Source organism: Salmo salar, chromosome 01, assembly GCF_965601325.2.
Source record: "Salmo salar chromosome 01, fSalSal1, whole genome shotgun sequence".
Lineage (NCBI taxonomy): Eukaryota > Metazoa > Chordata > Actinopteri > Salmoniformes > Salmonidae > Salmo > Salmo salar.
In genome coordinates, this window is record NC_138291.1 from 21,384,552 (window position 1) to 21,406,007 (window position 21,456).

The 21,456-nt window shown below is 44.0% G+C and overlaps 2 protein-coding genes across 4 annotated transcripts in view; both read right to left on the minus strand.

The window, feature by feature from the left end:
• The window catches only part of LOC106574021 (uncharacterized), a 26,652-nt gene extending 16,717 nt beyond the window's left edge, over nt 1–9,935 (minus strand). The window contains exons 1-5 of one of the 3 annotated variants that reach the window (XM_082970743.1): nt 9,626–9,935; nt 7,525–7,641; nt 4,131–4,240; nt 2,344–3,204; nt 2,072–2,145 (exon numbers count right to left, since the gene is read on the minus strand). In XM_082970743.1, the coding sequence (XP_082826869.1) occupies nt 2,072–2,145; nt 2,344–3,204; nt 4,131–4,170 (975 nt within the window). In that variant the 5' untranslated portion in view covers nt 4,171–4,240; nt 7,525–7,641; nt 9,626–9,935. Of the gene's footprint in view, nt 1–2,071; nt 2,146–2,343; nt 3,205–4,130; nt 4,241–5,479; nt 6,037–7,524; nt 7,642–9,625 lie in introns of those variants that run through there. The other 2 variants (XM_014149773.3, XM_014149571.3) reach the window with 2 other exon arrangements.
• Nucleotides 9,936–11,073: 1,138 nt separating this feature from the next.
• Nucleotides 11,074–14,805, minus strand: LOC123741669 (uncharacterized). Its single transcript, XM_045714937.2, has 2 exons — nt 14,542–14,805; nt 11,074–13,054 (listed from the first exon to the last, which is right to left on the minus strand). Exons 1-2 carry the CDS (start codon nt 14,590–14,592, stop codon nt 12,788–12,790), a joined length of 318 nt encoding a protein of 105 aa, XP_045570893.2. The 5' UTR covers nt 14,593–14,805; the 3' UTR covers nt 11,074–12,787.
• Between the last annotated feature and the right edge of the window lie 6,651 nt (nt 14,806–21,456).

Consider the following 21,456-nt stretch of genomic DNA (forward strand, 5'->3'; position numbering starts at 1 on the left):
ACACACACACACACACACACACACACACACACACACACACAACAATACAGTCAGTCAGTCTCTCCATTCTTTCCCCCTAACGCCACCAAACAAAACAAGTTTTGTCTCCGACAGCTGAATACAGCCCTCCTCCTCCACACATCTGTCTCTCTCTGAAAGTTCATTAAAGCTTTTATCACTTATATTACACAACTGAGTCAACAGTGTTAGAAACACTGAATTTAATATTTAGCCCGTCTCTCTTGGCTTTCCCCAGCTCGGTCTATCTGCCTTGGGCCCCTACAGATATGTTGAAGAGTTCAGGGAAGGAGAGGAAATGATAGAAAGGGATGGAAGGAAGTAGAAAAAGAGAGGATGGTAGGAAAAGAGAGAGGGGTGGAGGGAGGGGGGCTTGTGTTCCATCTTCCCAATCTATAGCAGATCAGGGAAAGCTGTGAGCCCCTGGAAAGAATAATAATTATGGTGGGTCAAGGTTTGGAATGGGCTTTGACAGGAAATTACCAGAAAAAAAATGGAATCTGAATTGGAATCTCTTGGGAGCCTCTTTGGATTGTCTGAGCAACACTCAAAGAATTTAAACTTCCATCTTCCCTACCTTGTCTTTCTACACACCATCTAGCCCTTTCAACACAGGAACCTGTGATTGTGCATTGGGCAAGGGGGGGGGGGCAAAATGATATCAGAGCATTTCCTCCTGGGCCTCTCAGGATGGGTCTAGGGCAGGAAGAGGCCTATTAGCAGGACCATGTCTCCCAGAGGCCCTTGCTCTGATCCATTTCTGGGTGGAGATGACAGGGTCTTTTGTTGTTATCTCCTGAACTCAGATGTTACAAGCGGTGAAACCCAGCCCTGACCGCTGCCTCAGGGTGGTGTCATTTCCTGTTTACATTTCTAAACTTATCCACACCCCCATTCTCATTGACAGGGCTGCAGTGGAGCAGGTTTGAGAGCTTCAAGTTCCTTGGTGTCCACATCACCAACAAACTAACATGGTCCAAGCACACCAAGACAGTCGTGAAGAGGGCACAACAAAACCTATTCCCCCTCAGGAGACTGAAAAGATTTGACATGGGTCCTCAGTTCCTCAAAAGGTTCTACAGCTGCACCATCGAGAGCATCCTGACTGGTTGCATCACTGCCTGGTATGGCAACTGCTCAGCCTCTGACCACAAGGCACTTCAGAGGGTAGTGCGAATGGCCCAGTTCATCTCTGGGGCCAAGCTTCCTGCCATCCAGGACCTCTATACCAGGCGATGTCAGAGGAAAGCCCTAAAGACCCTAGTCATAGACTGTTCTCTCTACTAGCGCACGGCAAGCGGTCTAGGTCCAAGAGGCTTCTAAACAGCTTCTACCCCCAAGCCATAAGACTCCTGAACACCTAACCAATTGGCTACCCAGACTGTTTGCATTGCCTCCCCCCCCCCCCCCCCCCCCCCTTTTACACCGCTGCTACTCTCTGTTGTTATCATCTATGTAAAGTCACTTTAATAACTCTACCTACATGTACATATTACCTCAACTAACTGGTGCCCCCACATATTGACTCTGTACCGGTACCCCCCTGTATATAGTCTCGCTATTGTTATTTTACTGCTGCTCTTTAATTACTTGTTACTTTTATTCCTATCCATATTTTTTTTTAACTGCATTGTTGGTTAGGGGCTAGTAAGTATGCATTTCACTGTAAGGTCTGCACCTGTTGTATTCAGCGCATGTGACTAATACAATTTGATTTGATTAAAACTGAAGGTAGTTTCCCCAACCTAAAAACACACCTGGGCTTCAGTACTTAGATGAATAGGAAAATAATCTGTCATGTTCTACTGTCTAAATTTGTAGCCATGATGAGCCTCACTCCAGATCTGTTTGTGTTGTAGCCAACTGTTCTCTACAGTGCTCCTTTGTTATTATACCAAATGTGCTACATGGCATGACAACAATAGTCAGAAGAATTGGCTAAATCAGATCTGGAACTAGACTGAAGCTGAAGGGTTACATTATGTAAAATCAGCCATCTCCTGTCCTGAGGTCAGTTTAGTTTTTATTGGGATGTCTTGTTGGTGTTTCTCACCTGCATGGTCTCCCGCAGACTCTGGACCTCAGCGGTCAACTCCTGGCGCTCCACTAGCAGATGCTTCAACACATCTGACAGAGGGAGGGGAGGGAGAAAAAGAAGAAAGAGAGTAAGCGCGAGAGAGGGGGGAGGACAGAAAGATGCATTTGGTAGTAGTTATTCATATTATTCAGAGGTATGACATCATGCATTTCATAATGGGGGATTATTTTAGGCATTGCTATAAAGAGGGAGTGGTAATGTTTATGTACATGATGTGCTGCTCTTACCTGCGCTGTTTAGTGTTGCATACTGACTGGGACTGAGACCCAGTGCTGTCCTACACTCCTCCACCAGCCTCTCAATCTCACCCTGGTTGTCTGCAGCCCCATGGTGCTCCAGCGTGGTCAGGCTCAGCCCACTGTCCTTCTTGCTCTGCTCCGAGGGGCTGACCAGGCTAATCGGGCTGGCCGAGGACAGGGAGCTACCCAGGGATGAAGGAGTCTTGGTGGGGCTCATCGATGAGCTCTTCCCCTGAGGTACAGGGATCCTGGGACTAGACCTGATGGGGCCTCCATTACACCCCATCACAACCCGCCCTTTAGGCACTGCTTCATTACTTCCTGTCCTTCCTTGCAGGGAGATAAACCCAGGACCAATCACAGAGTAGCCTGGGCTGACGGGCAGGAGTCTCTTCCCACTTAGGGCTGGGGCTAGGGCTGTAACTGGTGCTGGGCCTGGAGCTGGGGCTATGGCTGTGACTGGTGCTGGGCCTGGAGTTGGGGCTAGGGCTGTGACTGGTGCTGGGGATAGGGCTGTGACTGGTACTGGGGATAGGGCTGTGACTGGTACTGGGGATAGGGCTGTGACTGGTGCTGGGGACAGGGCTGTGACTGGTGCTGGGGATAGGGCTGTGACTGGTGCTGGGGATAGGGCTGTGACTGGTACTGGGGATAGGGCTGTGACTGGTGCTGGGGATAGGGCTGTGACTGGTGCTGGGGATAGGGCTGTGACTGGTGCTGGGGATAGGGCTGTGACTGGTACTGGGGCTGCCGGCTGGCCTGGTGTAGAGGGTGTGATCGGAGTGAGAGCAGGCAGGGTGGAGGTCACTGGAGAAGTAGGAGGGGTTTGGAACAAATCCAAGCTGGGCCCTGGAGAGAATAAGAGCAACGACGCACGAGTGTGAGGGTGAGTGAGGGACACATACAGATGGTCAGAGAGACAGGCTGACTGACAAAGAGAGTGTGAGAGATTGAGTGCAGTGGTCACTGGTTGGGCATGCAGAGCTGCCAGGATGACTAAACCAGACCATTAACCCCGTACAATACCCAGGCTGTCATTCAGGATGAATGGGCAATTGCTCATCAGGAGACACATTCCTCTGCTCTGTGCTGCTGATCTACACCACCACTGACCCCGTCCTCCTCTGTCCTTGGCTTGAACAGATCTTCTCTAGGTTTAATGGATATTATCACTGATAGAGTTCAACTAAACAAGGTATTGAAAGTGATGCATCATGATCAGGTAAATATCAATCCACATCAAATACAGAGTGACCGGGCCATAACTCCCCACTTCCACCGTTGCCTTTTATTCACCTATTCCAAGCCATAGTGTGCTAGTGTGTGTGTGTGTCCACCAGCATTAGGCTTGCCATGATTAAGCCGTTGCCCTTGTGCAGAGCTGGGGAATTCTGCCGATTCATCACAGCTGGGGCAGCAGAGCCTGACGAATCACAAGAGGACGCGAGGAGAATGAGCCCAGCCAAGCCAAGATTCCTACCCTCTGGCTTACACACACACACACACACTTTGTGATCCCCAATCTCCTGTCTCTTCCCCTCTTCTTGTCTCATTCCTCCTCTCTATTCATGTCAGTCTCTGTCCATCCCCCCTCCCGTCTCCTTTCGGTCTTTCCACCGTCGACTAAAAGCTTAAATATGAATGTGAGTCTCAAGGTATGCTGTCTTTGTTCTCTGTAAGAAAAGTCAATAAAGACTTGTTCAGCCCAGCAAGGGTGGTTGACAGGTTAATTAAGTGAGGTGTGTGTGTGTGTATTGTTGGGGGGCAGAGGGTACCTGTGGGTCCATGGCCATCCTTGCTGGAGAAGGTACCCATGATGCAGTGGGAAAGTGGGCAACACACCAGTGGCTCTCAGTCAGGACAGAGCAGAGGCTGCAGAGGAGACCTGCACACAACAATCAGTAGGATTCATCTCCAATATGACACTGCACAATTATGTCATGTTCCACAAGGGAAATTATGCACCAATGAATCGGTCATCACTTCTCTAATCATACACATAGCACTCAGTGGCGTAACACATTTGAGGGGCCCCACAAGGTCTGGGGGGAAAATAAACTTCCAACAGTTATACACATTTGGCCACGGGGCAAAAAGAAAAATGTGCAGTTACATAGCTAATATCATGCCATTCTACACATTTTGGCATGAGGCTGAGAGAAAATGTAGCAGTTGATTTTTTTGCAGAGGCTGCAGGGTGTGTGGTAAGCCAGTGATAGTGCTTCTCTAATCACTTTATATGATTAGAGAAGAGCAATGGAAAAAGGCTAATTTGTTTCACAAGTAAAGCAATCATTTGAACATGACCCTCTAGTCTAGCATATTGAATGATCAGTAAAACAGAGAGATCGTGCATCCAGACTAAACATTACACACCCTAGAATCTACGCCATGTTCATTTGAATGTTCATTTGAATTTGGTGTAGTACCTGTGGTGTAAATCAAAGCCTACAACAAAATAAAACACATTTTAGTGAGAGGAATATACCAGGAGACAGAATAGAACCCCACAACGTCTTATCATTAGCACAGATAAAACTATATCATATCCATGGTAAATGTGCATGCATTTTAATTACAGAAGACACTAGACATAAGTCTATTTACATTAGTAGTAATAATAATAATAATAATAATAATAGAAATCTGTGCTGGTATCCTATGTTAGGTTGTCGAATCGTGTCAGTGTGTAACATCAGTCCAAAGGAGAGTGCCAATACATGAGGCACTGGCAGTACTCACACCAAATTAATGATGGAGATCATTCAAACCTCAATGGCTTTGGGCGTTTGCATTGTTCTCACATTTTAAATGAACACGAAGGCCTTTAATCGAGATTTTAAATTGGATTGAAAAAACGAATGAAGTTTCATGCATGTAGTCCTACACTTATAGAACCGCACCTTAACCTAATTAATGTAGCCTAGGAGGGCAACCCAAGTCGTCCCATAAAAATATCTATTCAGAAACATACCTATTTATCCAAGGAATTACAAAAGCAAACATTGTTGTTCTACAAACACAAAACCAGTTTCAAAAGAAGTTGGCTGATATGTTCTTTCTTTCCAAACAGTGACGCATGCATCAAACTTTTTACTCAGCGAAAAAAGTAACTATACACAACCTTTAAAGCAGAATAATTTCTTTTTTTAATCGATTTATTTTCCTCCTCGTGGAAATATAATCCGTGTGTTGTCCTTTCTTCCCTCTGTAGCCTACCGCGCATTGGATCCGTCTTTGTCAATGCGGTGGTGTTGAGCAAAACGAAAGAGTCGGGACGAAGTAGCCAAGTGCACCAACTCCACTTGTTCTCGGTGGAGTAGACATAAACTCCAATTTCTCTCATGAAAACACCCAATATGTCATGTGATTATTTTATAACAGAACTGAATGCATCTTTATCAACTTTATACAGGCCTAACTTTGATCCATTCTTCTCTGATGTCTTTTAAATTCTGGCCTTGACCACTAGGGAGCATAGTTGGGCTGTCCTACGGCATGCAACCTACCAGATGGAATTATAGCCGAATACAGTACAGTATGAAGATAGCTAGCAAATCTCATGCGCAGACACGGGTCTAACGGTCGTCACGCTCCGAACTGCGCATGTACAAGATGTCAACTCAAAGGCACCCCTTCAATATAAAGTCGTTTTGATGAAAAGGTGTCCGTTTTTCACTTTCACGAGGCTGGAGTAATTGACATGTTCAACTACTTAAGACGTTGGCTTGAATCTAGGTTGTGCCTTTAGATTTCGAGAAAATTAAGAACGAAGGAAGATTTTTTTCACTTTTCTTATTGAGTTATCAAACACAAAACCCCGACCTGGTCTGCTTCCCAAGCGTTCCCGGAAAACTTGCGATGTTGCGCCTCTGGGTATTGAAACTCTGTTATAGCCTTTTGAGTCGTCACCTCTTTTTGATCTAGTGGTATCTTATTAAGTATTTCAGGTGTATAATCATATAAAATTAAATATATTGGTGAATCCTGTTGTAGGGGTAGGCCTGCGCCTGTAAGGTTGGCCCAGCATTAGACTTGGAGGCTTGAAAGCATTGGAATGGAGGCAGCGGTAGCCTGGGCCTACATCATTGGTTTATTTCACAAAAAAATATGGAAAGTTCCAGGTCTCTACGGGAATTAGGCTATTTACAGTGCCTGACAAAATAAAAATGACAAAATGATACAAACTTGAAAAAAAAAAACTTGGTTTAGACCACGCCAACTTGGCTTGGGCCCTAAAAAGAGTTAGCCTCGTATGAATCATCCTGGTCTCACGAAACAGAACCTAAGCTCGCGAGATCAGGATGGTTTGTACAAAGCTAAAAAGGAGTGCCATGTTATCTATCATAAAGTATTTCTCATGGTGGTCTGGTCAAAGATGGTGGATAAATGAAGATAGTTCACTCAGGCTGTTTACCATTGAACAAAAATGGTCAAGGTTCCGGTCTGTGTAAGCGGCCATTCCCTCTCTCGCGTGAACAGATGGTTCTGGTCTACTTATTGTCCCATCCCCACTCGCCCCATCCGCCCCTCCACAACCAGAAAAAAAACACCCCTTCGCAGGTCTAGGGCAATAATCAGACCAGAGTGGCAGAACAAATGAGGGAGTGGGATGTCTCGCTTTCTATACCATCTCTGGTCTGCCTACCCATGCTGTGAGCAGCTTGAGGAGCTTTTATGTGGTTTGAACCAGTGGAGGCTGCTGAGGGGAGAATGGAACAGAGCAAATGGAATTCCGCTCCGGCCATTACCACGAGCCCATCCTCCCCAAGTAAGGTACCACCAACCTCCTGTGGTTTGAAACCCTGGAATGATGGAACCTCTCCAGTCACTCTGTCCTTGGAATCTCCCAATTCAGGTTTGCAATTTGGACAGATGGAGATTCGGACAGGTGTGTTGAATGGCGACAGAACCATAATTCTGATTTCAGAAGCTACAGTTTCCATTAACTTGTCCAGTGATTTCTTTAGTCAACATTTAGAACGTTTGCATAGAAAATAGATGTAACAATTGCCTGCTAGGATGCGTTTCATGTATCCATTTAACTATCATGCATTGATAATATTGGGAGTTTTCCCCACCAAGATTTACATGCAAAACTTGCCACTGGATTTCACAAACTGATTTGATAGAGTATCAACAGCCATACTTAACGATAACATCACCCACCCGTAGCACGCACTCCAGAAGGACGCACTCCACCCGTAGCACGCACATCTCACTGGTCATCCCCAAAGCCAACACCTCCTTTGGCCGCCTTTCCTTCCAGTTCTCTGTTGCCAATAACTGGAACGAATTGCAAAAATCACTGAAGTTGGAGACATATCTCCCTCAATAACTTTAAACATCAGCTATCTGAGCAGCTTACCGATCGCTGCAGCTTTACATAGCCCATCTGTAAATAGCCCATCCAATCTACCTACCTCATCCCCATATTGTTTTTATTTACTTTTTTTGCACACTGTTTCTACTTGCACATCATCATCTGCACATCTATCACTCCTGTTAATTTGCTAAATTGTAATTACTTCGCTACAATGGCCTATTTATTGCCTTACCTCACGCCATTTGCACACACTGTATATAGACTTTTTTCCATTGTGTTATTGACTGTACGTTTGTTTATTCCATGTGTAACTCTGTGTTGTTGTTTGTGTCGCACTGCTTTGCTTTATCTTGGCCAGGTCCCAGTTGTAAATGAGAACTTGTTCTCAACTGGCCTACCTGGTTAAATAAAGGTGAAATAAAACATTTAAAAATACTTTGTCACGCAATATAATGAACAACCAAATATCCGTAATATATCTATATGAAGAATATGAATGAATAAAAACAACCCAACTCTATGAATACACTCCTTGGTTGTAGAACTCACAAACTTGGCTTTATATTGTCACACACAGTGAACTTTTCCTCCTTAAATATAATTAATGACTCAATTTCTCCCTGGTAAAACTGAGTTGAATCAATTTGGAATTTAGTACTGCGTAAAAGCGCATTATTCCAACCTTTGGGTTCATTAAGAGAATGTATGGTACCTAGTTGGATGATGATAGTGTGGTGGTGGGGATACACCAGCAATACAGTGCCTTCAAGTATTCATACTCCTTGACTTACTCCACATTTTGTTGTTACATCTTGAATTCAAAATATTATTTTTTTTCCTCACCCAGCTACACACAATAAATACCCCATAATGACAAAGTGAAAACGTTTTAAGTAATTTTAGCAAATTTATTGACAATGAGATACAGAAATATCAAATTTACGTAAGTATTCACACCCGAGTCAATACTTCGCAGAAGGAACTTTGGCAGTGATTACAGCTTTTCAAAGGTCTTCAAGCTCTGTCAAATTGGTTGTTGATCATTTCTAGACAACCATTTTCAAGTCAATTTTAAATTCAGACTAACACAACAAAATGTGGAAAAAGCCAAGTGGTGTGAATACTTTTTGAAGGCACTGTGTTTGCTCTGTTGACCACAGCTAACAGAGCTGATGTAGAAGTAATGACTCATTGCTGTTTCATGCCCAATTCTTCATTATACAGCCAAAGAGCCTTAGCCTCCACAGGAAACCGTATGGAAGGAATAAATCAGTCAACATCAACATCAAGATGTTATTCTACATGGGCAATTCCACGATAACGGAATTCTATTTTAACTCAGTTTTTTAACTTTAAAATGTATGCCAAACAAAAATCATTGATTTCAAAGTTTAACAAATCACTGATACAACCATGCACAAGGACTACTTTTAACAATTTCCATTGAAAGATGTCCTAAAACAAATACAGTGGAAGAATTGTGCAGATGCAAATTTAGGTAATGAAATTACAGAAAAATCTCCCTCAGGTGTTTAAGCTGCCACATTCTCCAACAACTCTCATATCTGCTCCAAATTAAGATTCAAAGATGTCTGCAGAAAGAATGGGGTGTCAGCTATGAAAACATATATTTTGGTTATTGATCTACAGTAAGTGAAGTGTATTTACAACCAGTAACATAGTTATGGTAACGGAATTACATCATGGTCCTGATCTGTACTTCAAAGAAAAGCATAATTATGGATATTAATGTTATCATGTTTCACAAGTTTGGACATCACAGCGCAGCACAGCAGAGCGCCGTACAATACAATATACTTTACTCTACTTTTCACTTTACATTATTGTACTGTACTATATTTTACTATGCGAAAATATGTTAAAGATGTATTTCTGTTAATGGAATTACAAGGCAATATACACATTTTAAAAATCTGATTTTACCCCCATTTTTCGATGGTCTCATTGCTGCAACTCCCCAACGGGCTCAGGAGGAGAAGGTTGAGTCATGCGTCCTTCGAAACATGACCCGCCAAACCACGCTTCTTAACACCCGCCTGCTTAACCCGGAAGCCAGCTGCACCAATGTGTTGGAGGAAACACTGTTCACCTGACTACCGTCTGGTGGCAAAATTACAAACTTTGTTATGTATGAGCCGTAAACCTGTACAGTTCCACTGTCTGTTTCTCTCATGTAAGAAGAAGCCAGTGTTTCCCCTCTATTTTCTGAGCAACTTGGTCACGCGGCCAAAGACAAAGAGCCTCAGAGTGACCACAGTTTTTGGTTCATCCGGTTCTTTTCGTATCTTTCAAGGGCACAGCTGTGTGGAGATAAGAAGAGAACAGAGGCTAGCTTGAGCATCAGCGACAATTCTATCAGCAGAAAGGAGTAACACAACTGGTGTCATCACTTGTTTGTGCACAATGTTCCCACCATGATCTCACACACCTGCTAAACTGCCACATAGGCAGAGGTTGTATTTTCCTATAAAGGCTGAGACTCAACTCTTGTTTTTTGGGCTCTTAACACTGCGCTGTTGTTGAGTGGATTGTTAACCAGCTCCAGATTTGCAAATCTTATAATAAAAAGTTATTTTGAAGAATCTGCAGTCTTTCTTCCTTTTGATTAAAATTTCCAAAACCAAGGTCAGCCTGTAGGCGCCCGGCCCGCCACAAGGAGTCACTGGAGTGCAATGAGTCAAGTAAATTCCCCCCTGCCAAACCCTCCCCTAACCCAGAGATGCTGGGCCAATTGTGCACCGCCCTGAGACTTCCGATCACGGCCTGTTGTGATACAGCCCGGGATCTAACCCGGGTCTGTAGTGACTCCTCTAGCACTGCGATGCAGTGCCTCAGACCACTGCCCCACTCGGGAGGCCAAAGGCAATATTTCTTAAACTTACAGAAGGTAAACAATTTCTCCAAAACTAAATATATATGTTGGTATTAGTTGGCAGGGGTCATTACATCATTGTGTTTTGATGTATTTCTGATACAAAACATCTACCCCAAAAAATAAAGGGTAAGACCCATTTTCCATCTGTTGATCCAGAACTCAAAGCCTTTACTTATGCCTTCATTTCCCAAAAATATAGACTCAACTTTTATTTGACACCCAATTGTATATGTTCCTATGAATATTACTTCGGTGGTCATGGGTCATTTGATGGAAATGCCCACATGCGGTTTCAGTGACCATTATTAATTATTCTATAAGACTAAACAATAGATAATACATTGTTCAATCGATCTGTAAAAAAGTTATTTTGACTTTCTAATGTACAGGTAGAGAACAGACTGAAGAATAGTAAAAGTCAACAATAGCGGTCAACAATAGTAACAGCTTAAAAGAATCATACATTTGTAAAACAAATATAGATAAAAGAAAAACGTGCCAAAAATTGAACACATTTATTTGTCCCAGAAATTCCTTACAAGCCCAAGCAAATTTCATACAACATGTATGCAGTAGGTACAGACTACATAATATTTTAGTTTGAAGGAAATAGGGGTTGACCTAACAGGATACATTCGTTTTCTGTTCCCAAAAAAGTGGTTTCCAAATTGAGCTCAACGTGAACACATCGTGTCATGTTTCTGCGTAAAACCATTAGATAGTCCATTAACAAGTGTTTGAGTGTCAGTCTCTGTCATGAGTTGAGGGAACTGCCAGTCGCTCTTTGGTGCCAGCTCAGCCAATTAGCACATCTGCTGAGTGGATTAGGGCCATTTGTAGCGACCTAAAATGCAGTGGCAGGGCTAGCACAGCTAATAGCACAGCTAATCTGGTCCTGCTAAAAACATCTATTCTGGCAGACACAGGAAACTGGCTCAGCTGCTGTGGAAAAGGATTATGGGATCAGCTTTTTCAGACCTCTACTGTACCTGCTCTCCTTAATATCATTCCTCTGTTGTTTACAGACAAAAGCATTGGTTCGACATTTAGTGGTTCCAGTGGTTGTACAATGGATGTTTCATTTTGCATCTCACTATCTTCTTTGGGGGGAAAATATAGGTGTGGTTCACACTAGCTCTGAGAAATTCATAATGACCTTTGGTAGCAGTAACAGAAAAATTCTCATTCTGAAAGATGCTGTGGACATTTCCCAATCTAGTTAAAGATACCTGATATCATATGAACACTTTGGAACACAGCCTCTGTTCATGGCACTGCAGGAACCAGTCTCCTGTCCTCATCCCTAATACCAGATTGGAGCAATGCATGCCAGCTCACGGATGTTCCACCTGGTTTAATCCCACAGGAGGAAATTGGTTTAGTGATGAGGAGCTTTGTTCTCTCTCGCTCTCCCTCATAATTTTAACCATGATCAAATAAGAGCTATAATCTAATGAGCAGTATTGATACAGTTACATTATTTACATGGCATGGCAGTGAGACATCATAAAGATAGTCTGGATCATTCTATACAACCAGAGGCATCACTAGCATGCTTCAGTAACTGTAGCTGAACAATCGTCCAGCCTTTTCTTGCAATGTACCTCATTACAATATCAATATGTAAGAGAATTGACACCTTCAGAGAGAACGACTACTGTAGCACTATTGTTTGAAGAAACGGTGAAATAAAACCTGACTTTCACTCCAGTCCAGACCTGACAGTGGATGCCAAGCTCTAGTGATGGATAGGTCCCCCTAGTTCTTATCAGTTGAAATCAATGGAAGTCGTTGGCTGTGGATGAGCTGCCAACACTTATGGATGGCAACCTGCCCGAGGGGTTGCCAACCATATGTGTACCAGGGGGCTGAGCCAAACACGATGACTTCACAAAAGACACACAGGATGTAGCTAAATCAGACTTCCATAGCTAAACCTTCCTACCCACTGTGGCAACAAGTTGAACTACTCATCCAATCAGCAATTTTAAATCCATAACCTGGTATAGCAGCTCCTATACTGCATGTCAATGCAGAATCTCACACAGGTGTGGCTAGTAATTATTGATTATCAGATTATGGATCTCTGGGTTAGGGTTAAACGTGTGTTAACACTGAAGTGCTAGCACAGTGGAGTAAAGCTCCACCATACGTTGCTAGGTGCTGCATACTGAGGGATTAAAACATGCACTCTAGATTTGGTGGTTGTTTTAAGGCACTTTCTGCCCAGCGAATGCTGGACCTGGGATGTCCTGACAGATGCTGTGGCTTTGAGACAGGTCCATGAAGGAAGGGGCTCTCCCCTTCACCGGGGTGCTCCCAACGTCCATCCAGGTCAGCACGCGGGCAGAGGGCCGGTGGTGCAGTGCCAGCTGCCTGGAGCTGTAGCCACACACCCCGATCCCCAAGGCCCCCAGGAGCATGGCCAGACGGGGCAGGTCCCCAGCTCGCTGGGTCTCACTCGCCCTAGCCTGGGTCTGATGGGGAGACAAAGCAACATGACATGATGTGGTTAAAGGGGAAAGCTTTCTTATTCATGAATAATGGTCTGGGAGATGGCATGGCATTGGCATCCATAGGATAATCATAATAGGCTTTCTAAACGGACTCAATGCTAACCACTGAGACTACGACACTGACCAATGTACTGTGCATTGTGCTATATACTGATAGATAGGGGGGATGTAGTGGCCTTCAGTCACATAAACAGAACATAACTCAAAAAACATAAAACCTCCCAGTCTCTTACGACAAAATTCCCAATTTCCCAAAGTATTAAGTCAGCCACATTATGCCCCTTTCACCCCCACACTCCAAGTGAAGAGATTAAAAACCCATTTTGCCCCATTTGCCAAATTACAGTCTGTGACAAGCAAAGGCTCTGTTATTTTGCGAGATGGACAATTTCCTCGCAGGCCCCTAGACAATAATAAAGAGCAGAGAAGAGGAAATAATAGATCCCCCAGCTATAATGGGGCTGGGACTCAGGCTGTTAAGCAGCCCGTCCTGATGCTCCCTCAGAGTTATTTGTAATCATAATTCAACAAACCATGTCATGGATTTTTCCCTCACTAGCTAGCAGTAAACACCACTAAATAAGTCCAATAAAGTTGTGAGCTAAAACAAAAGACTTCCTCAAACTTGCAGCTGATAACACAGAGAATATATACTTCTATTTATGCAAGTAGAAGTGTAAACTGCACTGTGGTCTATCACACATTGCAACGCCACGGGGTTCTCGGTCATTCATAGCCTGCAGACGCTCAAGTTTGAATAGAAAGGGGAACGGCAATCTTAACAAGCTGGCCACTGGTGTTAGTGGTTGGATAGAAACAGACACACAAACTGCCCTATGGTCTAACAAATTAACAAGGCCGCTGCACTTTCTTACAAGGACCTAAACATAAAACCATTTCAGACAAACTGCCCTACTACAAGGTGCAATAGGTTAGTAATAAATTATAACATTAGGCTCAGTAAAGCAATCTCTGGCCAACGGGCATTAACCTGGAAGCCGTGCAGTACCTGTCCATCCATTCACAACTACAAGCAATACACTATCTCAAGTTCATTCCAATTGTTTACGTCCCAGGAACTCCCTAGAGACTCCTAAAGCCACAGAATGCCAAGGACCAAGTCATCTATACTAGAACATCAGCAGATATTGCAGGGCATTTATGTTTGAAAGGTCCTCAATCAAGGCCAGACTAGGCGAAACAAAGCAGAATCCACTGCCTCAGTGTTGAGGACATACTGTTTCCAGTGACTCAGCCAGAAGAGGACTAATTTGGACCTGAGCTACTTGAGGTACCAGACAGTTTAAACACCACTAATCCCCTTAGAGTAAGGAATGACACAGCAAAACATTCAGTACTTTGTGTACTCATAAGATTCGTCTAAAAAGACAAGCAAAAAAAGGACAAGACTAAACAGTACAATTTTGTACACATCACTGGCCACTCACCTGTAGATACCGTAGGTATCCAGGAGTTAGTCTTGGGAGTCTGAAAAACATCTTGCTGTGGTTCTCCAGGGTTTCAAATTTTGCTTAGAGACTGATAGTGAAAATACAGCTCTACTGGTCAGTTCCTCTCAAACTGTTTCCTCAGTCTTCCTAGACTCTCTTTCTCTCCAGTGAGGAACCCACTGTAAGAGGGCTCGTCAGAGGACCTGGATGTGTGGACCTGCTGTTGTCAACCTGGTGTGTGTCAGCCTCTGAAGCTCTTATATAACCTCTCCTCTTTACACAACTACAGTACAGTATAGAACACAGGTGGTGTGTGTGAGTGGATTATGGGAGTTTCTGGCACAGAGACAATGACCTAGGAGTAAACAGACAGGGAGGAGAGGGGATTATACACAAGGTCATCAACAGGGAGAAAAGTCAATCACTAGAGAGCCAGATGAGAAGTCACATTGCTGAGATCAAGTATGTAAACACAGCATACATAGTAGCTGTACAGTAGTAGTAATACATGGTTAGAAGTAACGCTATATGGTCAAGCATACTAAATGGTAGGCTACCTCCAATAAGGTGAGCATTAGGCCATATCGACACCAGTTGGTTAACTGCTCTCCCCTTCCCAAGGGTAGAGCAAGTATCGTTAGTTGAAACCTCCAACAGACCCAAATCGGCCGACCTGGATGTTTTTCTGATTATGTTTGCAGCAGTGTCTCTCTTTTTGCTAAGTCAGTACCTTCCTTGAGGTTTAATATCCCTTTGTGTGGTTGGGTCCATACTTGCCAGGGGGTGGTCGCCAGCTCAGAAGAATATTAATAATAAGGTTGTTCGGTTGATAACATCATCAGTGGACAGGGAGAGTTGAGGCATTCTTGTGAGACGTGCATTAAAAACAACTTACCTAGAAAGATACTCCTGACTGGACATTGACATTATATTACATGTGTCAGATGTGCGTTACAGGCTAACATCCTACTAAGACAATGGACTATGGCGAAGTTTGAAGCGCCGCAAAACTTTAACGGAATGGAAACATTTTATGGGGTTCAGAATGACGACCAAGTTGGATCAGGAAGATAGCGATGTGCAAGTCAGTTCCCTCATACATGACATGGGCAGCAAGGCAGAGAACGTTTTCAAATTGTTCACCTTTGCATCAGAGAATGAGAAAGCAGACTTTGATATTGTCATGTGGAAATATACTGAACAAAAATAACATGTAAAGTGTTGGTCCCATGTTTCATGAGCTGAAATACATTATCCCAGAAATGTTCCTATGCACAAAAAGCTTATTTCTCTCAAATTCTGCACAAAAATGTGTTTACATCTGTTTATGAGCATTTCTCCTTTGCCAAGATAATCTATCCACATGGCAGGTGTGGCATATCAAGCTGATTAAACAGCATGATCATTACAAAGGTGTACCTTGTACTGGGGACAATAAAATATGCAGTTTTGTCAATCAACATAATGCCACAATTGTCTCAAGTTTTGAGGAAGTGTGCAATTGGTATGCTGACTGCAGGCATGTCTACCAGAGCTGTTGCCAGAGAATTTATGTTAATTTCTCTATCATAAATTCTCTAAGATGACGTTGCAGGCGGTTTGGCAGTACGTCCAACTGGCCTCACAACCGCAGACAGCGTGTAACCACACCAGCTCAGGACCTCCACATCCGGCTTCTTCACCTACGGGATCGTCTGAGACCAGCCACCCGGACAGCTGATGAAACTGAGGAGTATTTCGGTCTGTAATAAATCTCTTTTGTGGGGAAAAAACATATTCTGATTGAAGAATACAGCTACCTGGGGAAAAGGAAGAGACATTTATCAGAGCCCTTTATTCGCAGCAGTCACAATGCTCTGAAAGCTCCCATGCACCCATGGTGCCTGCCCTGAAGAAAAATGGTTGAGTATATATGTGTGGCTTTGAAAAAGCTTAATTAAGAGGTGAAAAGAGAATGGTTCATCCTACCCACCTCGGAAGAGATACTCACAAAGCTGAGCGGAATCAAAGTATACTCACAATTTGATGTCTCAAGTGGGCTCTAGCAAATACCCTGCCTGCCGTTTGGAATCTCGAGCACTCCCAGGAGAAAATTACGCAGACATCGCAATTTTTATGGATGACATTTTGGTATATCAAATCAAATTTTAATGGTCACATACACGTTATTGCGGGTGTAGCAAAATGCTCGTGTTTCTAGCTCCAACAGTGCAGTAGTATCTAACAATTCACAATGCACACAAATCTAAAGTAAAATAATGGAAGGAATATATAAATATCAGGATGAGCAATGTCGGCGCGGCATAGCCTAAAATACAGTAGAATAGAATACAGTATATACAGTGCCTTGTGAAAGTATTCACCCCCCTTGGCATTTTTCATATTTTGTTGCCTTGCAACCTGGAATTAAAATAGATTTTTGGGGGGTTTGTATCATTTGACTTACACAACATGCCTACCACTTTGAAGATGCAAAATAATTATTCTTGAGAAACAAACAAGAAATAAGACAAAAAAACAAAACTTGAGCGTGCAAAACTATTCATCCCCCAAAGTCAATACTTTGTAGAGCCACCTTTTGCAGCAATTACAGCTGCAAGTCTCTTGAGGTATGTCTCTATAAGCTTGGCACATCTAGCCACTGGGATTTTTGCTCATTCAAGGCAAAACTGCTCCAGCTCCTTCAAGTTGGATGGGTTCCGCTGGTGTACAGCAATCTTTAAGTCATACCACAGATTCTCAATTGGATTGAGGACTGGGCTTTGACTAGGCCATTCCAAGACATTTAAATATTTCCCCTTAAACCACTCGAGTGTTGCTTTAGTAGTACGCTTAGGGTCATTGTCCTGCTGGAAGGTGAACCTCCATCTCAGTCTCAAATCTCTAGAAGACTGAAAACAGGTTTCCCCTCAATACATTTCCATGTATTTAGCGCCATCCATCATTCCTTCAATTCTGACCAGTTTCCCAGTCCCTGCCGATGAAAAACATCCACCACCATGCTTCACTGTGGGGGATGGTGTTCTCGGGGTGATGAGAGGTGTTGGGTTTGCGCCAGACATAGCGTTTTCCTTGATGGCCAAAAAGCTCAATTTTAGTCTCATCTGACCAGAGTACCTTCTTCCATATGTTTGGGGAGTCTCCCACATGCCTTTTGGCGAACACCAAACGTGATTGCTTATTTGTTTCTTTAAGCAATGGCTTTTTTTCTGGCCACTCTTCCGTAAAGCCCAGCTCTGTGGAGTGTAGGGCTTAAAGTGGTCCTATGGACAGATAGTCCAATCTCCGCTGTGGAGCTTTGCAGCTCCTTCAGGGTTAACTTTGGTCTCTTTGTTGCCTCTCTGATTAATGCCCTCCTTGCCTGGTCTGTGAGTTTTGGTGGGCAGCCCTCTCTTGGCAGGTTTGTTGTGGTGCCATATTCTTTCAATTGTTTAATAATGGATTTAATGGTGTTCCGTGGGGTGTTCAAAGTTTCAGATATTTTTTATAACCCAACCCTGATCTGTACTTCTCCACAACTTTGTCCCTGACATGTTTTGAGAGCTCCTTGGTCTTCATGGTGCCGCTTGCTTGTTGGTTCCCCTTGCTTAGTGGTGTTGCAGACTCTGGGGCCTTTCAGAACAGGTATATATATACTGAGATCATGTGACAGATTGCACACAGGTGGACTTTACGAATTATGTGACTTCTGAAGGTAATTGGTTGCACCAGATGTCCTTTAGGGGCTTCATAGCATGCACCACTTTTCCATATATATATATATATATATATTTTTTTTTAACATATTTTTTTTTTCATTTCACTTGATTTCAAGTCTGTGTGTTTAGGTCAGCAGCCTCTAAAGTGCAGGGTTACGTAACCGGGTGGAAGCCGCCTAATGATGGCTATTTAACAGTCTGATGGCCTTGAGATAGAAGCTGTTTTTCAGTCTCTCGGTCCCAGCTTTGATGCATCTGTATAGACCTCGCCTTCTGGATGATAGTGTGGTGAACAGGCAGTGGCTCGGTTGGTTGTTTTCCTTGATTTTAGGGCTCCCGAATGCCGCAGCAGACTAATGCACTGCATATCAGTGCAAGAGGCGTCACTGCAGTCCCTGGTTCGAATCCAGGCTGCATCACATCCGGCCATGATTGGGAGTCCCATAGGGCGGCACACAATTGGCCCTGCGTTGTCCGGGTTTGGCCGGGACAAGCCGTCATTGTAAATAAGAACTTGTTCTTAAACTGACTTGCCTAGTTAAACAAAGGTTAAATAAATAAAATAATGATATTTTTGGCCTTCCTGTGACATTAGGTGCTGTAGGTGTCCTGGAGGAGCACGACAAGCAACTAAAGAGTCCTGCAGAAGATCAGGGTCAACCGGACTAAAGTTGAAAAGAGGAAAGTGTCCCCACAGGCAAACACAGCTACAATTAGTGGGACACCTCATCGACCCCTCAGGAGTCAGGCCTTATCCAGAGAAAGTGGAGGCCAACAGGCAGCTTTCCCCACCAGAGAACATGCAGGAGCTGAGGAGAGTTCTTGAAATATACTTCCCTAGGTAACCATCCCCAACCTTTCCACAGTGGGTCCACCACTGCAAGTCAAAGACAGCATGGACATGGGACCAGCGCCTCAAAGAACTCCTGACGACTTCCCCTGTCCTGACGTTCTATGACAGCAACAGAGCCACCGCAGTCTCAGCAGATGCAAGCAACTTTGGGCTTGGTGGTGTAACACTACAGCTCCATGGAGAGGACTGGAAGCCAGTGGCGTACTGCTCCAGGCGGCTCACCAAGGCAGAAACCAGATACGCACAGATCGAAAAGGAGTGTCTGGCGAGTGTGAGAAGATCAAGAAATACCTGTACGGCCTGGAGGACTTCAAGTTACTGACAGACCACAAGCCCTTGGCCCCACTAATGAACAGAAAAAAAACGTGGATAATGTGGCTTTACGGTGCCAGAGACTACACATGCGGCTTATGAGGTTCAAACCCACAGTGGGAGTACTCACAAGACAAAGCCTTGGTTGTGGCAGACACTGTATCAAGGAGTCTCAAGTTGATACGCACAGAAAAGGAGAGACACACACACACGGACGTGGAGTGTTGCATCACAGCCGTAATCAACGACATACCTGATACACAGACAACAATGAAGAGCATCAGAGTTGCCACTGCAGCAGATAAACTATAGACAGTGATCAAGTACTTCAGGTAAGGCTGGCTTGAACATGTGAGTAAAACCCCAGTCACGGTCAGTTTTTCCCAGTGAAAAGTGAACTGTCAGAGTACAATGGTATAGTCACATGGGGAAAATGCATTCTAGTACCAGACAGAGGGCAGACATGTCCATTATACACGATGGACATCAAGGTCTGACTAAATGCAGAGAAGGCCAACGCCTCAGTATGGTGGCCGGGGATCTCAGAGATAAATAAAAAGGCTGTCATGTCAGTCTTGTGAGCTTAGAATGGCACAGCAAAAGGAGACTAATCTCAACGCCGCTCCCTGACAGGCCATGGAAAATAATTGCTTTGGACCCATGTAAGCATAACAAAAAAAAAAAAAAAACATTTCATAGACTATTACTCAAGGTTCATCGAGATACTACACACGCATACAACCACAAGCACACAGGTCACCCCTGAAGCTGAATGGAACCTTCACAAGGTATGGTATTGCAGATGAGGTCATTAGTGATAAATGGGCCTCAATTCTATAGGTCCGAGTTCCAGGAAATGGCAAAGCAGCTTGACTTTAAGCACATTACTTCCAGCCCGCACAGCCCTCAGGGTAACGGTCACGCAGAAAAGGCAGTGCAGACCTTGAAGAGGATTCTGAAGAAGACCAGCTGGTTGCGCTCAAGTGCTACAGGTCTACCCCATGCATAACAGAAGCGAACCCAGCAGAGGTCCTTATGGGTAGAAAAATCTGAACTACACTCCCAACCTTGGAGAGAAACCTGCAACCTAAGTGACCTAACAAAAAAAACCACATCAGGTTAAAGGATGAAGCAGAAAAGAGGAAACAAGCCTTCTACTACAACTAACGTCACGGAGCGAGACCATTACAGTTGCTACTGCTGGGAGAAACCTTGCTCAGCAAGCCCGATCACCAAAAGGAGTGGATGACACCTGCAGCGGTACCAGGTGAAAGCACGACATCCAGGTCTTACGTCAACGAGATTCAGAAAGGAGGAACACTATGACGTAACCGTCACCACCTCCAGAAGTGCATAACCCAACTAAAGGCTAGGAAAAGGGGGATACCTAGTCAGTTGTACAACTGAAATGTGTCTTCCGCATTTAACCCAACCCCTCTGAATCAGAGGTGCGGGGGGCTGCCATAATCGACATCCACGTCTTCGGCGCCCGGGGAACAGTGGGTTAACTGCCTTGCTCAGGGGCAGAACGACAGATTTTATCTTGTCAGCTCGGGGATTCAATCCAGCAACCTTTCAGTTACTGGCCCAACGCTCTAAGGCACTGCCTCTCCTGAAAGAAGAGAAAACAGTGACTGTTCCACCTACCTCGAATGACCACACACAGGCTGCTGGTCAAGGACTGTTACTGTACCAGGTCTGGTAGGGTTAGCAAACCAGTTGTCAGACAGGACCTGTAAAGAACAACTATAGAAGCAAAGAGGCATTGAAATGAGACACTACAGGTCAATAGACTTCAGTGGAATGTGGTGATAAAAAAGAAATGTTGCGTTGCTTTATTGTGCTTTCAAAACCTTTACAGTAACATTGTTACTGTTTAATCGCTATTCTGAAGTACAGTTTTCATTATGGTTACCATAATTTGTAGGCATTAAAAAGAAAATGTGTAAAAGTTAAAGGGGGAGATGTCATGGTATGCACGACTGTTACGGAATGTCGCAAAGCAGTGAGTGAGTTCTGAGGCATTCTTGTGAGACGGGCATTAAAAAC